General features: G+C 27.7%; 4 protein-coding genes across 10 annotated transcripts in view; 3 read left to right on the top strand and 1 right to left on the bottom strand.

Annotated features, from left to right (window-relative positions):
• LOC124424602 overlaps window positions 1-13047 on the bottom strand; it is a 58838-nt gene extending 45791 nt beyond the window's left edge. Inside the window, exons 1-2 of one of the 5 annotated variants that reach the window (XM_046963904.1) lie at window positions 12832-13047; window positions 12442-12732 (exon numbers count right to left, since the gene is read on the bottom strand). The gene's annotated coding sequence lies outside the window, so the exon portion shown is untranslated. Of the gene's footprint in view, window positions 1-7465; window positions 7585-12441; window positions 12733-12831 lie in introns of those variants that run through there. The other 4 variants (XM_046963906.1, XM_046963905.1, XM_046963908.1 and 1 more) reach the window with 4 other exon arrangements.
• On the top strand, window positions 5629-6797 carry LOC124424807. The gene is made up of 3 exons (XM_046964310.1): window positions 5629-6367; window positions 6477-6688; window positions 6750-6797. Exons 1-3 carry the CDS (start codon window positions 5665-5667, stop codon window positions 6795-6797), a joined length of 963 nt encoding a protein of 320 aa, XP_046820266.1. The 5' UTR covers window positions 5629-5664.
• A 1341-nt stretch (window positions 13048-14388) lies between the features above and the next one.
• Window positions 14389-15991, top strand: LOC124424604 (viral IAP-associated factor homolog). Its single transcript, XM_046963914.1, has 5 exons — window positions 14389-14560; window positions 14821-14962; window positions 15033-15258; window positions 15347-15555; window positions 15661-15991. The coding sequence occupies exons 1-5, from the start codon at window positions 14558-14560 to the stop codon at window positions 15783-15785; spliced, it is 705 nt and encodes a 234-aa protein (XP_046819870.1). The 5' UTR covers window positions 14389-14557; the 3' UTR covers window positions 15786-15991.
• A 110-nt stretch (window positions 15992-16101) lies between these two features.
• Window positions 16102-20916, top strand: LOC124424603 (protein PFF0380w-like). Of its 3 annotated transcripts, none has more exons than XR_006942339.1 (6): window positions 16102-16565; window positions 17404-19339; window positions 19409-19485; window positions 19556-19685; window positions 19789-20053; window positions 20173-20916. XR_006942339.1 is itself a non-coding variant. In XM_046963911.1 (6 exons), exons 3-6 carry the CDS (start codon window positions 17409-17411, stop codon window positions 19991-19993), a joined length of 2343 nt encoding a protein of 780 aa, XP_046819867.1. In that variant the 5' UTR covers window positions 16139-16218; window positions 16366-16565; window positions 17404-17408; the 3' UTR covers window positions 19994-20916. The 3 variants fall into 3 exon arrangements, 2 of the variants coding, with proteins under 2 accessions (XP_046819867.1, XP_046819868.1); XM_046963911.1 differs by having other exon boundaries at window positions 16139-16218; window positions 16366-16565; window positions 19789-20916; XM_046963912.1 differs by having other exon boundaries at window positions 16139-16218; window positions 19789-20916.
• Window positions 20917-22163: the final 1247 nt, after the last annotated feature.

The raw sequence follows: 22163 nt of genomic DNA, 5'->3' as shown, positions 1-22163 counted from the left end.
GAAAAACACGTTGTGGAAAAATAATCTAAAAAAAAAAAGGAAACAATAATTTAGAAAAGAAGTGAACCATCGTCCCGCTATAAAATACTATATATACATATCTACTCTTTCTCTGTCCCTTCCTCTCTCTCCCTCTTTCTCTCTTTCTCTTTCTCTTTCTATCTTCACGGCCAAACAGTAGGTACGTGTTACGAGTGGTAACGTAACAAAGCTATGTTGTTCTGAATGACAATGGTGGTAAGCAAGCATATTTATAGGCAATTGTCGAGCATACATTTTCTTTCTCGACCTTCTTCTCCGCATCCTTTCGTATCTTTTTTTAACTTCCAACAACGATAACAAAATAATTTGAATGTTCAAACGTATCTAGGTACGAATAATTTGGAGTTCATTATCATGTGCTAAATATTTCATGACTTCGATGATACTTTGTTAATAATAAAAACACGCTATCACTCAAATAAATGAGTCGAATTTGAATGAGTCGAATCGAATGTCTAAGAAATTATTTAACATAAACAAGTAGGTAAATCATTAAATAAAAAAGAATCAAGTATTAATAAAATAAGGAAAAAAAAAAAGGAAAAAAAAAAAGGAAAAAAAAAACGTAAGAAGTTATTCAGGCCGTCAATGTGAAGAAAATGTTTTAAACGAATAATTTATAATATTAGACGAGTAATTTAGAGTTTTAGAGATTATCATGTACTACACGTTCGATAATATTAATGATACATTGTTAATAATAATGTCATTAAAAAAAAAAGAGTCAAATGCGAAAGTAAACAAAAAGTAAAGAAATAAAAAAGAATAAAAAAAAAAAAAAGAAGTAGAAGAATTCTAAGAAGAAGTTATCCAGGCCGCCAAAGTGAAGTCTATGTTCTAGTAAGACTTTCTCGATAGCACTAGGAAACGTGACAGTTCATCTTGTAGAACGGAAGGGAGTCATGCTTTTAACAGAGCCGCGTGGCTGCTAGAGTCAGCAAGAAACGTGAGAGTCTCTACGGTCGATTGTGAACCGATGCTCGAAACTATATATCCCAACGTTTCTCACATTATTCTCGTCAATTTATTGTGCATACTAGATGATGTCTACTACATGATTATACAAACGATGACTCATAACATCGAGAAAATAATAATCTTCCATGAAGAAGTATTGAAATTTCAAAGGTGGATAATAATCTCAACAATTTTTCCATTTTCTTTTCATTCCAGATCAATTCTTTCTTATCATAATCATTGTACACGTACGATTTTACCAAAAAAAAAAAAAAAAAAAAAAAAAGAAAAATATCGAACATTTCCTTTCTGAATTCTCAAACAAGGGAATCATAGTTATACTCGAATGTAAGAAAAATAAAGAGAAAGAGAGAGAAAGAAATGTTTTCTACTTAAGAAAAGTAACGGAATCCTATCCTTATGTTGAAGAAGAAGATTCATCCGTACAAGTTTATATAACTATCAGCCAAATAGTATAACTCTGAGACTTCCTTATGTTTCTTTCTTTTATACATTTTAGCAAGTAGTCATAAATTTGATGAGAGTAATCACGACCCCCAGGTAGTCGTCGTTGTATTTTTCGAACTTTTACTTTAATGTATCTCCATATAATATACAATATATATATATTTATATATATATATATATATATATATATATATATATAGCTACGTAGATATATCGTATGTTGCCGACTTTTGCACATCGTATTTGTGGTCTTTGGGAAAAACTCGTTCGACTGGTTACCAGTAAAATATACCGCTGGAGAGTCTTACCTCCTTGTAAAAGTGCTACCGAAGAAATGCAAAGGATCCCTGAACGGGCACGAGACTGCGGCAAATGTCTCCAACCAACCAAGTCTTGTCTTTGTTCTTTTGCAATATTGTATTGCTGTAAACATCTCGTATAAACATTCAGAGAGATAGCTAAACAAAGAGAGAAAGAGAGAGAGAGAGTTTGAAATTGAAACATCTTCCTGTACGATCGAAGCTGAGATTAAATATCAACAAAGAAAGATAGAAAAAATTCACCACAATTTCCAATATATAATATTCTCTACGTGATTTAATTAGCATATTTAATTTTATTACGTTTATCATATCCTATTATATGTGAAAAAAAAAAAAAATTAAAGGGAAGGAAGAAAGAAAAAAAAAATGTTGAAACGGAGAAAAATATTACAATTGAGAAGAAAAAAATGTTATTAATAATAACATTTAATAATAATAACATTATATAAAAATGAATTAATAATAAATAAATTAATTGTCTAACAATTTAATATATTATTTCCTTAATGAACCAATGATAGTATTCGCTCCACATTTGTTCCTGAATGAAGACGGTAGAATCACGATGAAAGTACTACATATACCGATATACATCATGACATACCGGTCCACTATTCACATCACACGAATGCGTGTAACCGATAGACGCGAAAAGAAGCCTTATCGTAGGATGATGATTCGACGAACGGTCGAGCGTCACGTCGGTCAAGCTTGGATGGAACTCGTTGAACAGGTGGAATGACTGGCTACGAGTCCAGCATTCAACGGTTAAATAAATGGCAAAACCTGTCTTAACGTAAACACCGAGTAAATGCTAGACGAAAATCAATCTGAATGTCGGCATTGAGAAGAAACTCGTTACATCTTCGGTTGAATGTGTCATTTAAATATTAATCACAATATTTTCTTGCAAAGTGAATATTTTCTCTTGCGGAAAAAAGAAAAGAACAGAGAGAAACAACATAAGGAAGATAAAAGGAAAGAAAGAAAAAGAGGGAAAAAAATAAACCATCATTTTTATATCAGACAACTTAATGCTTAATTATTTTTTCCGGTAAAAATTAAAAAAAAAAGAAAAAAACAAAAAAAAAAACAAAAAAAAAACAAAACAAAACAAAATGAAAGAAAGGAGTGAAAAAGTTCGAAGAAATGTTTAAATCGTTCTAAACGAACCAAGGGACGAACTATGTCCGTGTCAGTGAGCATTATCGTTTCAGTATCACGAGTACGAAATCGAAAGACGCACGAGAAAACGTCGAAGCGTGCTTACCCGGTCACTGAGCATTTTATCATAGCTCGTGGCTTCTCGCCTTGATTGAATATGATCGGTCGACTTTTTAATGAACCCTCACAGTTCGTTTGCTCTCTTTCTCTTTCTCTTGAATGAATGATGAATAATTATGAAATATGGCTGGTAATAATTCTCCTGGCATTAATTATGCGAATCTTATTGAACTTATTTTCTTCCTTTTCTTTTTCTTCTTTGACGAATTTTCACGAGAGACAAAAAGATCAATTTGATTATATATCATATATACGTAGACGAGAATAAATTCTTCTTCTTTATAATAATAAAAAAAAACAAAAAAAAATTATTAAAGATTTACACACCAGAAACGAGAAGACCTGTATTCTTTCTTTCTTTCTATTCTCTTTCTCTCTCTCTCTCTCTCTCTCTCTCTCTCTCTCTCTCTCTCTCTCTCTCTCTTTTCTTCTCGAACGATAATATTGCCTTCTGATTATCCTGCAAGCCCTCTGGCAGGCTACAAACTCGCTTAAGTTACATCGTAACGATGCCAGGGCCCATGAACCGGTTGTGGACCCTAAGGCCCTGCCACTGCACTTATTTGGCCCCGTATGTGCCCTTCATCAAGGTATCCGATGGAAAAGAAAAAAAAAGAAAGAAAGAGCGGGGGAGAGAGGTAGAGTGAGAGAGAAAGAGAGAAAAAAAAGTGAAAATTCGACGAAATCGATAAAAAATAAAGAATGTGAATTCAACTCGCACCTGGTATCTAAGAAGAAAGAGAGAGAGAGAGAGAGGGAGAGAGAGAGAGAAGATTTAAGTTGATGTAGTTAAAAATGAACATGAATAAAAAAAAGCAAATAAGAAATTTGTAAACTCGATGAAAATATAATCATTCATCTCTATCATTGTATTTTACCACGTAACTATTTGCAACTTCTATGTAGAGTGTGATTCGACAGATTTTGTAATAATTTTATAATAATTTTTTTTATTACGAAATATCATATCTTCGTTAAAATAAATTATGACAAAATAATATGCATGTTATTTTTGCTTTAAAAAAAAAAAAAATACTTTTTACAAATATATTTGTGTTTAGGAAAAGTACGTTTGTAATAAAAAATTTTTTAAACTATAAAGTCACATATCTTCATTATAATTAATTATTTTAGATGAATAGAGTGTATATATATATGTATGTATATATATATATATACACACATGTATATATATATATATATATATATATATATATATATATATATACATATTTTTTTCTACAATAGTAAATATGGCTACTTATATGTATATGGTATCTTTAAAGATATATTGTACATATATATACATATATAAATACCTATGTCTGAGTTTATTAAAATGATTTGACATTACATTTAATATATAAAATATATAAAAAGAAAAAAAAATATACGTATGTATATTCTTTTAATTGAAAAAAAAAAATCAAAACACAAGAGTAATTCTTATGAAACTTCAAATGAAAGAAATAAATAATATGTGGAAAAGGTAACTAGTAAAAAAAAAAAAATAGCTCCATCTATCTAAACCGAATGAATGAGATTTTCCAATCGAAAGATATAAAAATAAATAAATTGAAGACACAAGCTATCTAATATTGCACCAACCTGGCTATTTGCCAGAGATGCAGAGTAGTCGAAGTTGCGTTCTGCAGCTCGTATTATGCAGTCGGATGCAAAGAGTCGTAGATATTCCGTCGTCCGTTCTCGTTATCTCTCTTTCACCCTCGCCATCTTCTATCTATCTTTTTCTTTCTCTCTTTCTCTTTCTCTCTCGCTCTCTCTCTCTCTCTCTCTCTCTCTCTCTCTCTCTCTCTCTCTCTCTATCTATCTATCTACCTCTCTCTCTCTCTCTCTCTCTCATTTTCTCTGAGGACTAACGCTCTCAGAATGAATCGTGATTTATTCCGACCATGCTATTTCTATCTCCTGCTCTCTTCACGTTGGCTTGCTTCGTTCAACTAAGAAGGAGACCCTTGAAATGGTACTTTCAAGGTCAAGCAACTTTCCTTTGTTCATATGTACGTTCCTTGGCCCATCTGATTTTTTTTACTTCTCTTTTTCTTTTCTTTTTCGAAAAGATACAAATATATATATATATATATATATATATATATATATATATATATATATATATATATTCAGATACAAAATTTAGATAAAAAATATATGTAGTATAATATGCCACGCCTTTAAAACAAGCACTCTATAAAATGAAAGAGTCACGTGTTTGGGATGTGCACACTATAATCAACGTTCTACTCTCATTTGACGTATATTCTACGGTGTCAAATTCCCAAAGGAATCGTGGGGAAAAAAAAAAAGAAAAAATGAATGTGCAACCCACAAAGTGCTGACCGACAATTGTTCAGTATCAACTGGGTGCGCGAACAAGCAACACCAAGGCAAGGTTCTAATTGAACGTTGAACCATCTAATAGAATAACTTAAGTTTGACGAGATAGATAATTTGATCAGTATTAAGTCAGAAAACGATTTGACCTGATAACGATGTGAAAATTAATAACATCTGTCTTCTTGTTAAAAATCAAAAGTGATAATAAATATTAGAAATTATAATTACAAGTGTGATGTTTTTAGAAGATATTCACAAATATCCAGGACTCTTTCCAAATCATCGAAAGGGTCCAACGATTACAACTACTACAGAATTAACAAAAATCAACATAATCACTATAACTCTTTCCGAATATACACAAAATGCTGTCGACATATCATTAGTTACTTTAGGTGCCTCTTTAAATTTATCAATAATCTTCATTGTAGCCTTGAATTCATCTTTACGAATATCGACGAGCTGTTACATTATCAGTTTGGTCGCTTCGAATTTGGTAATCATGATTGAGCCATCACGAAGAATTCTACGATCCATCTTCGAATTAAATATTCCTATGAATCTCGACTACGTTTTTCATGTTAGTTTCTATTCGTCCGTATTAACGATCGTGATTTTTAGTATAGAGAATTATATCTGTGTTTGCAAGCGACACACTTCCATATATGAATACTTCACAAAATTATCTAACACAACGAAGAGAATAGTTTTCATTTGGTTGACATCTATCATGATCACAGCAATGGAATTACATCTTTACGATCATTTCGAAAGGGACGACATGCATGATATATTCGCAGCTTCGACAATCATGTTTATGGTTCTACCATTTTTAATTCTTATTCTGATTCATTGTGCGATCATTTACGAACTATTATTGATCAAATCGATCGAAGGACAATGGCGACCAAAAGATCTGGAAAATTTTCGTTTGTCAAGTAAGAAACTGATAAACGACGAACAATAATTACATTATCAGAATTAATCCTAATTGAAATTGTTTCTAATTTATTTTTTTCATTTTCTTTTCTTTTCTTTTTCTTCTTTCTTTTTTTTTTACAGTTGGCCTAGTCTGGGCGTTTTTTCTTACTATGGTCCCATATAGAATCGCAAAGGTGATAACATCGTTAAATCCAAATGCAAAGTGGTGTTGTTCGACGAAACAAATGGAAATTTTTTATTTACTCATTAAGATATTCCCTATTGTATCTACGATCGTTTGTTACGTAACGTATGAAAAATTTCGTAAAGCAATTCAGGTTTGTATTAATTATTATAATAAAGTTTATAATAGATATTAAACATTCATTTTGTTTATAGAATACTATAAGTTCGTTATATAACAAAAATTTATCACATCCAGTTTGAATAAACGAAAATAAAGAACTTTTCATTATGTATAATAATTATAATCAACTAGGGCAAATAATGAAACTATAAGTTAATAAAGAATCAAACAATATGTAATGAAAATTTTTAAAAGAAATTAAACCTATATTTGAAAAGAAGTTTTCCATTATATAATAATAATAACAATAATCGACAATGAATGAAAATAAAATTATAAATTATTAAAGGGAATTAAGAATACATAACGAAAATTATTAAATAAAATGTCAGCTGTTATTAAAGAAAAAAAAAACGAATCTGTCTATTATACAACAACAACAACAACAGCAACAACAACAACAACAACAATAATAATAATAATAATCATCTCATAAAAGAAATTTAACAATAAACTTATAAATTGGTAAGGAATAAAGAATAAATAATAAAAATTGTTAAGTAACATTAAAGTAATATTAGAGTTGTCCTTGGGTAAAAAAAGGAAAAAAGGAAAGAAGAAAGAAAAAAAGAAAAGAATTCATTGACAAACGAACTGAAGATAAAATCAAATTTCCAAGTCCTTCCTATTCCAACTCGACTCGAACAATTAAAAATTCCTCTCACGAGCCTTTCTCTATTCTTTCCAGCATCTACTAATATAAGACCGAAAGGACAAGGTAGTAGAATAAATAGCTACTACTACTTACTCATTGAGAAGGAGCATGAGTACATTCTACTCGAGTTGTTTCGTGGCACATTGCCGAAGGAAGATGTATCGTACGTGCCATCTTCGATATATCGGATAAAGAGGATACGAGGAAAAGAGACGGAAACAGAGAGAAAGAGAGAGAGAGAGAGAGAAAGAGAAAAAGAGAGAGAAAGAGAGAAAGGAAATCACTGGGAGTTGAAGGCGTTCGCTCGAGACGACATTTCCGGTCTGAACGTCACCACTTCTTAACTCCTGCTTTTCAACAACACCAATCATATAACAAAAAAAAAAACAACCATTTTTCAAATAAATAAGTATCATTAAAATTAAGAAATTTTACCAAAAAAATCTGAATGGTCAGTATTTGATTATATAAAAAGAAGTTATATATATATATCTTCGAGATATTTTAAAATTGATAAAAAAAATTTTGTGGAGATATACATCGAAATATATTTCAGAATTGATTAAAGAATGAATTAAAAAATTTTATACTTCTTTCGAGATATATATTTTCAAGTCAATAAGAAAAAAAAAAAAAAAAAAAGAAAAAAACGGAAAAAAAATAAGAAAAAAAGGAAAATTAGCAAAATCAGCATACATATCTACACGACACCATCCAAAGATAAGATTTACGAGACAAGATAGATAATTCATATGCATGGTGAGTAAAATAAAAAAAAAAGAAAATAAAGAAATGAAAAAAGAATAAAAAAAAAATTCCCGATTCGAAGCCCGTCGTCCTGTTATCTTATTTTATCATCCGAATTTATGCGGGTATTTCGAAAGAACACGAAACCATACTCTCGTAGTATTAAATTTGCTTATGAATACGAAAATGAACATTGGAATAACGAATACGCTTATAAAACGATGATCCGAGCTAGTGAGGTATAACAAAATGATAATAATGATAATGATAATTAGAATTATAATAATAATAATAATAATGAAGGAATGAATGAATGAATGAATACAAGTTAATAGAAAGGCCAGCATCGTGTATCGTAATGTTCAATATCGCAACGTAATCATAGCACGTACATCAGATCGTGTAATCCACAACAAAAAGTATCGTTTAATTTGAATGGAATATGACGCAGAAAAAAGACCCGTGTAATTCCCACGTTCCTTTCATTTGTGCCACGCATATGCAAATCCTCGCATTTTGCACGTTACTATACATATACATATATACGTGCAATGCCAAATAAAAAGATAGAAAACTATTTATTTTCATGGGGACGTTTGAAAGACAAACAAAGAAAGTTTTATTACTAATAATATGCGTCAGTATTTAACTTTCTACAAGATGATACATGGATTTTCCTTTACCAAGTGAAATATGAATTCTTGTTTTTCTCACTGGGACATTTTCTATAAAAAAAAAAAAAAAATATATATATATATATATATATATACAAATTAAAAAAAGTTTTTGAATATATCGAATAAAATAATAATAATAATAATAATAATAATAATAATAATAATAATAATAATAGTAATAATAATAATAATAGTTGGATTTAATAACCACCCAAATGTTCTTCATGTTATTATTATTTGGAATACAACAGACGTGATAAAAAATTTCTAAATTGGTCGAAAGACTTCCCCTAAAACTAAATAAAATTATTTACTCGTGCTGATCAAAGAGTTAACACGTGTTTCGATAGCTCAGGGATTATATGTATGTTCGTTGTTGCATATTCTATAAATATCTACCACCACAAGCACATCAATTTAAAAGACTCAGAGAGACAGTAATAGCTGCCTCTCTCTCTCTCTCTCTCTCCCTCTTTCTCTTTCTCTTTCTTTCTCTTTCTCTCTCCCCGTGTCGTGTAACCATAATAAAAGTGGCAAGAGTTTCGGCCGTGACGAAACGAGCGTATAAAAATTCGTAACGTTTTGCGACCAACGAAAATTATATTTTTTCTTTTTTTCTCATAAAATTTATGCAATCTAAAGAGAATTTTAAATGTAAATGAAAGTTTCATTAAAACACACATTATAATATTTGAAAGAATATTAAAAATAAATTTGCGAATATTATTTTTCATTTAATAAAAAAATTTGTGGAAAAATTTTTAATTTCTCACAATATCAAAAAAAAAACGTACTTCTTTGTGTAATCCAAAAGAATTTTTTATATAAAAGTAAACATTCCATTGATATATATATATATATATATATATATATATATATATATATATTAAAATATTTATCTAAAAGAAAATTAAAAATAAATTTGCGAGGAAATTATCTTTCATTCGACTGAAAAAAATCAATTAAAATTTTGAATTTCTCATGTCGCAAAAGACGTACATACATTTTCTTTGTGGGTATCCGAAGAAAAAAAATTTACAAATATATATAAATAAAAGTACCATTAAGATATACGTAAAAATGTTAAAAAAAAATGTAAAAATAATTTTCAATAAATTATTATAATCTTCTTAGACTCAATTAAAGGAGATTTATAAAGATTTTTAATTTTCCGCTATATAAATCTTTCGATTGGTCGTAAATCAATGTGTCTTCTATATTCCTCTGTGAGAAACTAAACGAAGATAGACAGATAAATAGATAATTAGAGATAGATAGGGAGAAGGAAGCGCAAAAGGTAATAGCTGCTTCTCAAGAAAATGTTTTATCAAGTGCAGCCGTTAGCAAGCCACGTAAAATTATTATTCAACGTGTGCTCGTCTACATATATATATATATATATATATATATATATATATACACACGAAGAAGACTTAATGAATTTAAGATCTTTTGCGGTTGTAAGTTCCATGGAATATTTTGAAGGAGACCAACGAACTGACGAATTTGCAACAAAGCACGAACTCGATATTCATACTGCGTGAAAATTTGATTAAAAAAATTTTTAATTAAGTTAAAAAAGAAAAGAAAAAAGAAATAATATACACATGAAAGTAATGAGAATGAAAAAGTTTGTGGTCCGACTTTTTTTCTCACTTTCTCTTTCCCTCCCCTTCCTCTCTCTCTCTCTCTCTCTCTCTCTCTCTCTCTCTCTCTCTCTTTTCTCTTATAGATCTTTTATATCTTAATGTTAAATTAGATTAATTTTAATTAGGGATTGCAGATAAATAAAAAAAAATATATATATATTCAAATGTTATTTTCGAAAAATTAACAAATATTGTCTACGTTAAAAGAGAAATCTCGTGAGACTTGTTATTGTATGAAAACGTATACAAATCGATTGGCGTCTACGAGACATTAGTACGATGCACGTAGATTGAAAGTTCAAGTACAACAATGCGAAGGACGTTCCTTGGCAAATAAACGATCTCGAGTAAGTCTTGGTGAAAGTGCAAGGTCTTATCAACCAATATAAATGATCTTCTTCTTTGATCTAAATATCCTCCTAAATACGTTTCAATGAATTTATCTATCTATCATTCTCTCTTTCTATATAACTAATTATCTTTCTATATAACTAATATATATTTATATAATATTTATTATATATAAAAATAGAAATGTGATTATTATATTCAAGATATATGATCGTATTTGATAATGTAGTATTATTGAAAAACATTGATAATTAAATTAACGAGTAGACAAATATTCATTTTTCCAATTGAATTAATATGAGCTATTCAGATTGATACATACAGTAACGAAATAAAAGAATACATCTTTACTTTCAAGGACAACGATCGATATGGTAATTAGATGCTTAATTATCACAAGATATTTATAATCGATATCTTTTCTCTTATTAGTCATATCCATCGAAAAAGTTAGCTATTCATTTCTCGAAATTGTAATTCTTTGAATACGCTCTACAATTCTATTATTTAACTTAAAATGAAAATAAGTCTATATATATATATATATATATATATATATATATATATACATATATATATACATAAAGAGTTATATACATATTGTATATGTATATAAAGGGGCATGATTTATAAAGAATATAAATGTAAGAGAATGTGTATTCACGTGCGACTCCTATCCAGAAACATCGTTCAATGACACGAGCTTAGAAGTATGGTTTCTATGGTCGTTTCGACGAAAAACACACGAAAATGAAAACTACTTATACATTTCAGCATTAAACTCTCGACGCGAGGATACGAACGGATACGTGACCGTAATGTAAACAATTCTTGGCGCCTCTATAGGTATACACGAACGAACGAACGAACAAACGAACCCAACAAGCTTTCATGCGAACATTTCTTATCGTTAACGAACTTAGAATTTATATATGTATATATATGTATATGTATAATATATATATATATATATATATATATATATATATATACATATATGTATATATATTATAATATAATTTCTATAAAATTACGGACGATTGTATAAAACAAAAATAAAAATAAATAAATAAAATAGATAGAATGTCGATTACTTTTATTTATTTGAGTAATATTTTTGTTAATAATTAATATTACGCATTTTATTAAATGAATGTTCAGTATATATGAATACTTTGATCGGTATAAATAATTAAACAATTATTGATTATTTACTTAAAATACTAATTAAATGTTTCTGGAATACTGATCTAATAAATGAAAGCGTTTTTTCTTTATAATCTATAATTATATATATATATATATATATATATATATATATATATATATATATATATATATATATATGTATATATATATATATAATTACAAACGATTGTATGAGACAAAACAAAACAAAAATAAATATAATAAACCGGTTCTGATTTTTTTTTTTTTCGAAATTTCTTACAAGACAAAAATATATCCTTCTACGAATCTCTCCTCCCCTCTTGCTCTCATCAATCCTCCTCCCCACGCAACCGCCATTTGCATCTTGCGACAAGGATAAACAGAAAGGAGGCACGTATCCCATGATAACGATAACGCATACATATATATATATATATAGTAATAATGCACTTTAGAAAAAAGAAAAAAAAAATACCTTTTGCCAAGCAGTAAAACGTTGTAAGGCTTCTAGAAGACGGTGAATGAACGAAGACGTCTTGTGTTTCCGGTGATCACAGGAATAATTCTGATATCGCATCTACGCGCTGGAGTGCGCAATTAAAGTATAAAATGCGCGCAACAAACGTTGACCAGTTAGATTCGAGAAAATGACTTCATTGTCAGGTACATCGAAGATTGAGAATAACTTCGTCTTATTATTCAATGTACGAGAAATTAATCTTTTGTTAATTCAACACACACATAGTCGCACACACTACACACGTCCCTACACACATGTGTATATATATATATATATATATATATATATATATATATATACGATGTACGAAAGTAATTAAAAAGTAATGTTATTGTCACTAGTTACATTTGAAAAAGTCAACACAAAATGTCCTTCGATCGGTTTTATTCGTCGAATACACTACCAAATATTTGAACGTAATAAAAAAAGACTTACGTCGAAAAAACAAACTTCGTCGTCGGGTATAAGACTAGAAGACGTTAAAATGTAAAGTTGAAGAGCGCAACAACTCACCTCAATACGGTTCGGCACTACGGCTCGTACTGCGAAAAACCTCGACGATTGCTCGTCGCCACGCGACTACCAACTCGAACGGTCTACCGCGCAAGATGGCCGCCAGGACGAGCTTCTCTCATTGGCTACGGTAAATGAAGCTCGGTTACTTTCGATAGCCCGCTCTTATCTTCGTAAATGCGTTCACCTTCTGCTTTACATCCAAGCGAATTCTTTTGATAAAATTAAGTATGAAATAAAAATATATTTAATGCTTATAAATAACTAAGTATAATAATAATATACATGATTTAATATAATAGACGTATTTTTTGCATACAAAATTTACATCGTTTTAAGATTATAATAAATATAAAATTAATAATAAAAATTATAAATAATAAAAAATTATATACATAACTAAGTATAATAATAATATACATGATTTAATATAATAGACGTATTTTTTGCATACAAAATTTACATCGTTTTAAAATTATAATAAATTATAAATTGTTAAATATATTTGAAACGTATTATTTCTTTGTAACAAATGAGATATAAATTAAAAAATATAAAAAGTATAAAAATTATGTATAATTCAAAATTAAAAAATTTTATTAAAAATGTTCATTCTCTTTGTATAAATATAAAGAATTTTTGATAATATAAAGAATTATAATGAATTGTAAATCGTAATTACGAGATATTATTTCGTCGTCAAAGAGATAAAATGAAACCAACTGAAATACATAACAGTGCAAACTATATAACGTTACTCGTGCGTGGCATATTGTATTAGGTACATTCTTCGAACGCATTGAATATGAAAATAAATGACTCGATGTTTATTATACCTTTTCTCGTATTTTGAAATATATACGTGAAACTCTCTACTCGCCAAGTTTACACACAAAGCAGAGAAATTCTTGATAGGGGGTCGCACGCGCCTAAATACAGGGTTGCATTCTCTATTCCTGCACGCAACAGGAAGTACGATGGTTTGACCGACACAATGCTGTCAAAATAAATGCTTCGACAATACAAACCGAATGCATACACATGAATAAAAAAGGAGAAAAAAGAGAAGATGGTTCTTTTATTCATTGTGCAGGAAGCACTAAACGAATATTTTTCTAATGTTGATTGTGATTATTCTTTCTAAATTATTATAACAATCACACGATATTTATCATATTCGTTTTATTTAATTTTCTTGTAAATTTTGTATTGTTCAAAAAATTCATTTTCAAAGTTATCGATAAAAGTTTCTGTTGTATGAACTTTTTCATTTCTCCTATCGAGGGCGCCACTGATCAATTTTTTTTTTTTAGATATTAATCAATGTAACTGTAAACGTGAACGTTCTTCTATATATATGGATTTACACATATATTTTCTACATACATATAGAACGTTAGTTTTTCGAGAATAAAATATGGTCGTTACGTTCAATAGTTGCTAGGGATTTTTTTCAGTGTATTAACCAGTTGAATGTAACAACGAACAATACGTGTATATGATATTTTGTATCAATAATATTTGTGTGTGAAAAAAAAAAAAATATAAAATTAATACAATGGTAAGGGATAATAAATCGATTGTTTATTTTTAAATAGCTCAGCTGATTCGTATATATCCGTTTGTAGCTTTAACCTGCAACTTTATAAGGAAATGTTACAGCTTAAAATAGATCAATACCTGAATTTAAAACATTCTTATTCTTATCGTTATAATTATGCAAACAGATTCGTTTTATGTAAAAAATTGTTTGATCGCATACTTGAATGAAAATTTATTTCCATAATGAATCTACCTTTTTATAAAATATTTTAATTGTAGCAAAATCCAAACGAAGATACAGAGTGGAATGATATTCTCAGGAAGAAGGGAATTATTCCTGAGAAAGCTAAAGAAAAAGAAGTGACAGAAGATCAAATATTAGATATTGTAGAAAATACAATAAATGAAAAGACTGGATGTAGTAAGTGTCTTTTATCTTTGGCATTAATTAAAATTGAATAAATAATATTCAATCTTTCTTTTCTTTCTAGCTGCTAATGATTTAGAAAAAAAAACTTTGGACGAGTTGGATGAATTGGAAGACGAAGAAGATGAAATGATTCTTTTAGAATATAGACGTAAAAGGATAGCAGAAATGCAGGAGTTAGCAAAAAAAAACAAGTATGGAGAGATTAAGGAAATATCTGGAAAGGAATATATTCAAGAAGTTAATAATGCAGGAGATGTTTGGGTAGTTCTGCATTTATATAAACCTGGGTAAGTTATCGAAGAGTAAAATTTTTAATATTTATTAAATTATATGTAATTTATTACATATATATATATATATATATTTTTTTTTTAGAATTCCTATATGTTCACTTGTCAACCAATACTTGGCTTCCATAGCAAGAAAATTTCCTGCAACAAAATTTCTCAAAAGTATTTCCACTACTTGTATACCTAATTGGCCGGACAGAAATCTTCCAACTATTTTCATTTATCACAAAGGAAACATGGTTAAAAAATTTATTGGACCTATAGAATTACGTGGAATGAAACTCACCGAAGAAGGTTAGAATTTGTTAATGTAATTGCATAAACTGTAATTATATATATATTTGTAATATTATAACAACAGTAACATACTCATGAACATAAATATAATTTATGTTTTAGAACTAGAATGGATGCTTGGACGAGCAGAAGCTATACCAACGCAAATAGAAGAAAATCCACGTCCACAAGTAAAAGATGTTTTATTTTCTAAATTAAAAGGCAATAGTGAGACGGATGATTGGTAACTTCTTTTTATAATTAGGTAATTATATAAAGACTAATGGAAAGGTGCTAAAAGTGTGAATATCATGTACCAAAAAATATTTTATTTCTTCTTTTAATTTATGTATATACAAAAATTTATGTATATACACTTATTACAAAGTATTAACCTCAAAAATATTCAATGCTAATGTCTTTTAACAGAATAAAATATTTAATTTTCCTATTTTACAGTTTGCACAAAGTTTTATTTCTCCATATTGTTTTTCGAAATGTACTACGATAATTTGATGAAAATTGGAAAGAAACAAAAAAAAAAAATAATTTTTCATTATTCATCGAAATTCGATAATAATCTCGAATTTTTCTTAATTATTTAGATTATAATTTTTAAAATAATAAAACAAAATAACGTGCGGATTTATAAACTAAAATTGGAACTCTCTATTTTTCCTTGTAAGTGTAATAATATATTTTATCAATATTTACGTCACAACCCAATGATCGTGATAAAATACGCATTAACAATGCGTACGTATAGATTAACAATACCGTATACGTACTTATTTAGATAGACTAATTTGTGTGTATTGATTTCTCAAGAATCGACCGAATGACTCCTTTTTCGTGCTGTTTATATTTTGTCCTCAAGGACTTCTCAGGTTTCTTTCTCACATGAGTGATACGTTACGTCTCTTTTTCATTGTCGACTAAACAATTCTAGTAAAGTCCTCGTCGCTACGACAAAAAACTTTAGTCGCTATTTGTCGCTCTAAGAAGACGGTCGTGTGATAATTTTGCCGGTGAGTTTTATTTGTCTTTTTAACACATAATTTTTCATACCGATTTATTTCTCTTTAAATTAAAATTATTTGAAACAAATATTAATAAATTTTTCTTTTTTTCTTTTTTCCACTACCCCCTTTTTTTTCTTTTTTACGATCTCAACACAATTTTTTTATTAATTTTATTTCATTGTTTATGGATTGTACATATGTGTACAAAATTATGCAAATTCTTTGTCGTTAAAAGAAATGATTTGTTCGATTATTTTTAATCAACGATATTCTCTCAAATATGTAATTGAGATTAGCAATATAATTATGTGTTTTTTTTTCATTCAGTTATAATATCACGGTTATAATAATATAACGATGACCAATAAACGCTTGATTTTGTTAGTGTGTTTGTAAGAATCTTCTTACTAAGAAGAAATGAAAGGAGTGGGGATAAGTCAAGTTAAAATGTCTCTCTTTGTATTAGAACACACGTATGCATTATATATTTTATACGATTGGGCTGCAGTTGTACGATTCAATTGTTAATTACATTTGTAATTCGTTCGAATAATTTGTACGATTGATTATCGTTCATTAAGATTATTATAGATTATATTTTAACAGTGAGCATATATGTATATAATTTTGATCTCTAATCCGTTCATTTTTCTCATCTCGAATATTTTATTAAAAATTTACAATAACATATCTGTCAAATTTAAATCAATGATACGAATAATTGGTTATTAATTATCGATTAATTAATTTAAAGATACATATATATATATATATATATATATATATATATGTATGTATATAACTATCGATTTATATTCGTTCCGATGTTCTCTTTATTTTTTAGGTATTATGAATATTAAAGAAGAAAATGTAATTAGTAGTTTGGAAAATGATGCTTGGGCATCTTCGAATAATTTAGAAGAGAAAAAAATGGATAGTACTGTCGATGAATCTGATTGTTTTAAAAAGGAACATGATATTTCAATGATTAGGACAGATGTTTATGATAATCAAATCGAATTATTGTTATTAACAGAGAATGAGAAAGAAAATGAATGTATTATCGAGATACCAGATTCTGTCGTTAACTGTGATTATGAGACTTCTAATGATTTTACTAAAACACTTAATGATTCTATATGGATTATGACTGATAAAGAGGCACAAGATGTTAATAAAAAAATTCTTTCCTTAGATTCACAAGTGTTTAAATTAACTATGTTGGAAGGTGACGATACGGTATCGTACTTGACATATAAATGTGATTCAAGAAATAATAGAGACTTATTAAAATTGCAATCTGATAAGAATAAATTCATACTTAATAATCTTTCTAATACTCGTAGTTTACCTAATATATTAAGAGGCCCTAAAACATTTTCTAAACATGATACATCCTCTATTACATTTGAAACAGAAGATAATTCTTATAATACTAATTTCATACTTGAAAATAATATTTTTGAAGAAGAGAACATTAAAAATGTTACAAAATCCCATCATAAAAGAAAACAAAGACATAATCCATTGATTATACAAGAAGAATCTATGAATTGGGTGGTTAATAATACAGATAATTGCAATGACAATTCTATAAGAAAAAATAAACTCAACTCGAGGAAAGAAGCTAAACTTAATCATAGCAATAAAAGAAAAATGAAACATAAAAGGAAATCATTTTTATATAAAAAGGTAATCGACAAACAACCTGTCAAAAAAGCTTTCCAGGAATCTAATGTTACTACAGATTCTACTATGTCTAATTTGGAACAAAATAAAGAGAGAACTAATGATTTAGATCTTTCTATCGAATTTAATGCATTTTATGAAGAACAATTTCATGAAGATTATACGGATCACTTTGACATCTTAACCGATGTTATAAAAGAACAACAAGTTTTAGGTGATGAATGTTATAATATACATTCTAATAACATTCATAGTTCTAATGTTATGGATTGTCCAGAATTACAATGTCAGGAATCTCTAAGATATAATTTTGTAGAACAGATAGATAATAGTTGGGAAGATAAAAATGTTATTTTTAAAGATGATAGCCTATCAGATTGTGAGGACTATTTTCAACATGAAAATAATAATTATTTATTGTTTGGAAAATGTTCGGATACAAAACATATTTCTTCAAATGAATGCGATTTAGAAATGGCAAGCATTTATACTATGTACGATAAAAATTATTTATCAAGTTATTTTAATGATTCATTGGATAATGCATTATGCCAAAAAAGTCTATCATATAATTGTCTACAAAATTCTTTGGACAAAGTTAAAAATTCGGATAATCTGTTAATCGAAAAAAGAAAATATGAAACTTATTCGGAAAGTCAATTGAATAACGATCTAAATTCTTCAAATATTAATTTTGCATCTACTAATATTAATAAAAATACAACACATGATTTTTTAAATAATGATTTAGAACATTCAACTATTATAAGTGAAAAAGTCAATGCACAACAGAGTATACAATCTGATGTACTTCTCAACACAGATCTTTCTGCAAAATTCTCATCAGATCCAAAAAAAGTAACGTTAAAAAATTTACCCAAGAATGATATGCTATTAGAAAAAGTAGTACAAGAAAAAAAAGAAATGCATTATAATTATATGATTGTTCACAAATTTGACGAAGAATTTAAGTTAAAATGTAATTACGAAGAAACAAATAATAAACTATTTTTAATAGAAAAAAGTGACTCAATTATAGCGGAAAATCATAATTTAAATGATATAAAAAAAACAAAAAATGTTATAGAACCGTAAGTTATATATATGCATATTTCATTTAAACATTTTAATAGATTACATGTAATTAAATGTATTTGTAGTTCACAGTGTTTACTATGTCCATTAACATTTTCATCCAAACGTTCACTGGCATTACATATAGCAGGAGCACATGGAGGTAGCAAATATATTTTTTTCTGCATGTATTTTATATATTCTCAATTTTATTATTATATATCTTTTTATAGATATGTATGTAATATTGTGCGAACGTTGCGGTCGACTTTTCAATAAAAAGTATATCTTTAATAAACACTATATACATTGTGGCTGTGTTAAACTACCTTTTACTTGTAAAATGTGTAATAGAAATTACAGGTAAGAAAGGCATCTATATTTTTTCACAAAGAAAGAATAGAGCAACGTGTATGTAGCTAAATATATTAAGTAGTTTCTATATATATTTATGTACTTTTTTTAGGCATAAATCATCTTTGTTGCATCATCTTAAAATCGAGCATCAAATGGAAAATAAACCACATACAACAAAGGCATATAAATGTGATATTTGTTCCAAAATATATAGAAAATATGGTGCTTTTGAAAAGCATTTGGGTATACATGTTAGTTCCCAAAAATCTCTAAATCTAAGGAATAGGAAATATACTTTCATAGTCGCTGACTAATACCCATTATCTTTCACATATTGCATTGAATATATCAATACTAACAAATTATTGAAATAAGTAGGTTACACTTAAGCAATGTGATAATTATTATTTTACAATCAATTTCATATATATTATTTTTATAAGTTTACAACAATATTTTTTTATATACTTGATAGAAAACTTTTTGTTTTTAGTTTAAGTTCACGCATCCTTTAATTTTCGTTCGTTTAAACAAATTAACCGACATAAAAGAAAAAGAGAGGAAAAGAAAATGAAAGAAAATTGTCATTCAAGCGTGCTTACATCGATTCCTCTAAGATATTAAGTATTTTTTATCTTACATAATATTCTATTTATGTACATTCGACTGATTTAGAATATATTACTATAGTTTATATATATATATATATATTATTATATATACACACATATATATATATTTTTGTTTAATTATTGTTTTATGTGCAATTTTTATTTTTATACTTTTTATAAATGTGTATAAATGGATTATATTAGAAAACATTTCAAACAAAACTAATTTTATCGTTAAACATATACATATGCATTATGACAAATAAAACTTGTCATATTTTTGTTCATTTAATCGCTTTAAGAACAGAGATATAAAAAATCGAAGTCGTTATAATCTATAAGACGAAAGATTATTAAAATAATGATCTTCGAAAGAAAATTATATCGGCTAATATTTGTATGTACTTAATTTTTGATTAATTTTTGATAGGACAATTCTCATTCACAGAGAAATCTCTTGCGGTAATTTAATGCGAGATAAATGAATAAACAAAAATAAGAGATGACCAAAAATTTGTACTACAAATTGTATGCAGTATTTCCCATATTCTCGGTCTTGTAAAAAAAATGTGACGTGTGAAAAAAATTGTCAAATATATAATAAAAGATATAATATTTTCATATAATATTTAATATGTTTCGCAAAAATAAAAAATAAAAATACTATCATCTTCAATAAGAAATTCTCCAAGATAACAAATATATGGAAATATTGTGTGTAAGAAGTGTTACATAGGAAGTATATATGAAAATTCCATTGATGTTATTGTTCTTTGTATATTAATTACAATAATTATTAACATTTATCTTATTTAATAATTATTATATTATATTTTTACCCATAATTTATTACAACAGACTAATATCCATCTATACCAAGAGGAAAAATGTTTTCATACATTTGAGACAATTATTAATCCACAAAATGGATCTTTAATGGTTTTCCCGTATCTAAAGTCGTATGTAAAATATATGGTTAAATAAAAACAAAACAATTATGATAAGAAGAGAATAAAAGAAATAATTAAATTTATTCGATTATCGGTACGTGATGTTTGACGATACAATTCAAATAAGCACATTGTCTAATATTATTATTGTTATTAATCTCTTGTGTTTAATTATTGTTGTTAATGAATTGTTCGCACGCATGACAGACTGCAAGTCATTGGAAAAAAAAATCTTTTGAGACAATCACGCACGCGATAAAAAAGCTTTGAGTTAATTGCTGTATATAAATTATCGAAGACAGACGTTCATTTCTCATTGAACGGAAACGATCCTTCGACCAATTAATACAATTTAATTAATTTTTTTTTTATCGTTGCATTTAAATACGATTTATTATCATTGACGACGTGTTCAATGTAGATCGATTTAAATGTAAAAACTAAATAACGCGTAACTTTTTTTTTTTTTATTATTTAATCCAAGAAAAAAATAATTTTTTTTTCCTTTTCTATTTCAAAATGATTGAATCGTGCAAAGTGTTTGAATTGGATTTATTATACTTCTCGCTTTTTTTTGCATGCAAAAACAAGATCTTCTTGTTGATTTTCAATAAATAAAAATAATTTAGTAATTTGCAAATTTTTTTTTAGCCAATAGAAATCTTGAGACATTGGGAATATTAGGAACGATGATCAAAATGGTATTTTTTGATTCATTTTATTTATTTATGTTATATATATATATATATATATATATATATATATATATATATATAAATGAAGGAATAAAAGGATACTGGAGATTAGAAAAATGATAAATGATTTTATGGACATGTGTAAATCTTTTTCAGGTTGCAGATATAACAATTTTATACTCCATCGAGTTAAAAAAATTGTGTCGTAAAAATTCCCTTTTGTTATTT

The sequence above is a fragment of the Vespa crabro genome, chromosome 6 (assembly GCF_910589235.1).
Source record: "Vespa crabro chromosome 6, iyVesCrab1.2, whole genome shotgun sequence".
Taxonomy (NCBI): domain Eukaryota; kingdom Metazoa; phylum Arthropoda; class Insecta; order Hymenoptera; family Vespidae; genus Vespa; species Vespa crabro.
Note: the sequence above shows the minus strand (reverse complement) of the source record. Positions and strands in the feature narration are given on the sequence as shown.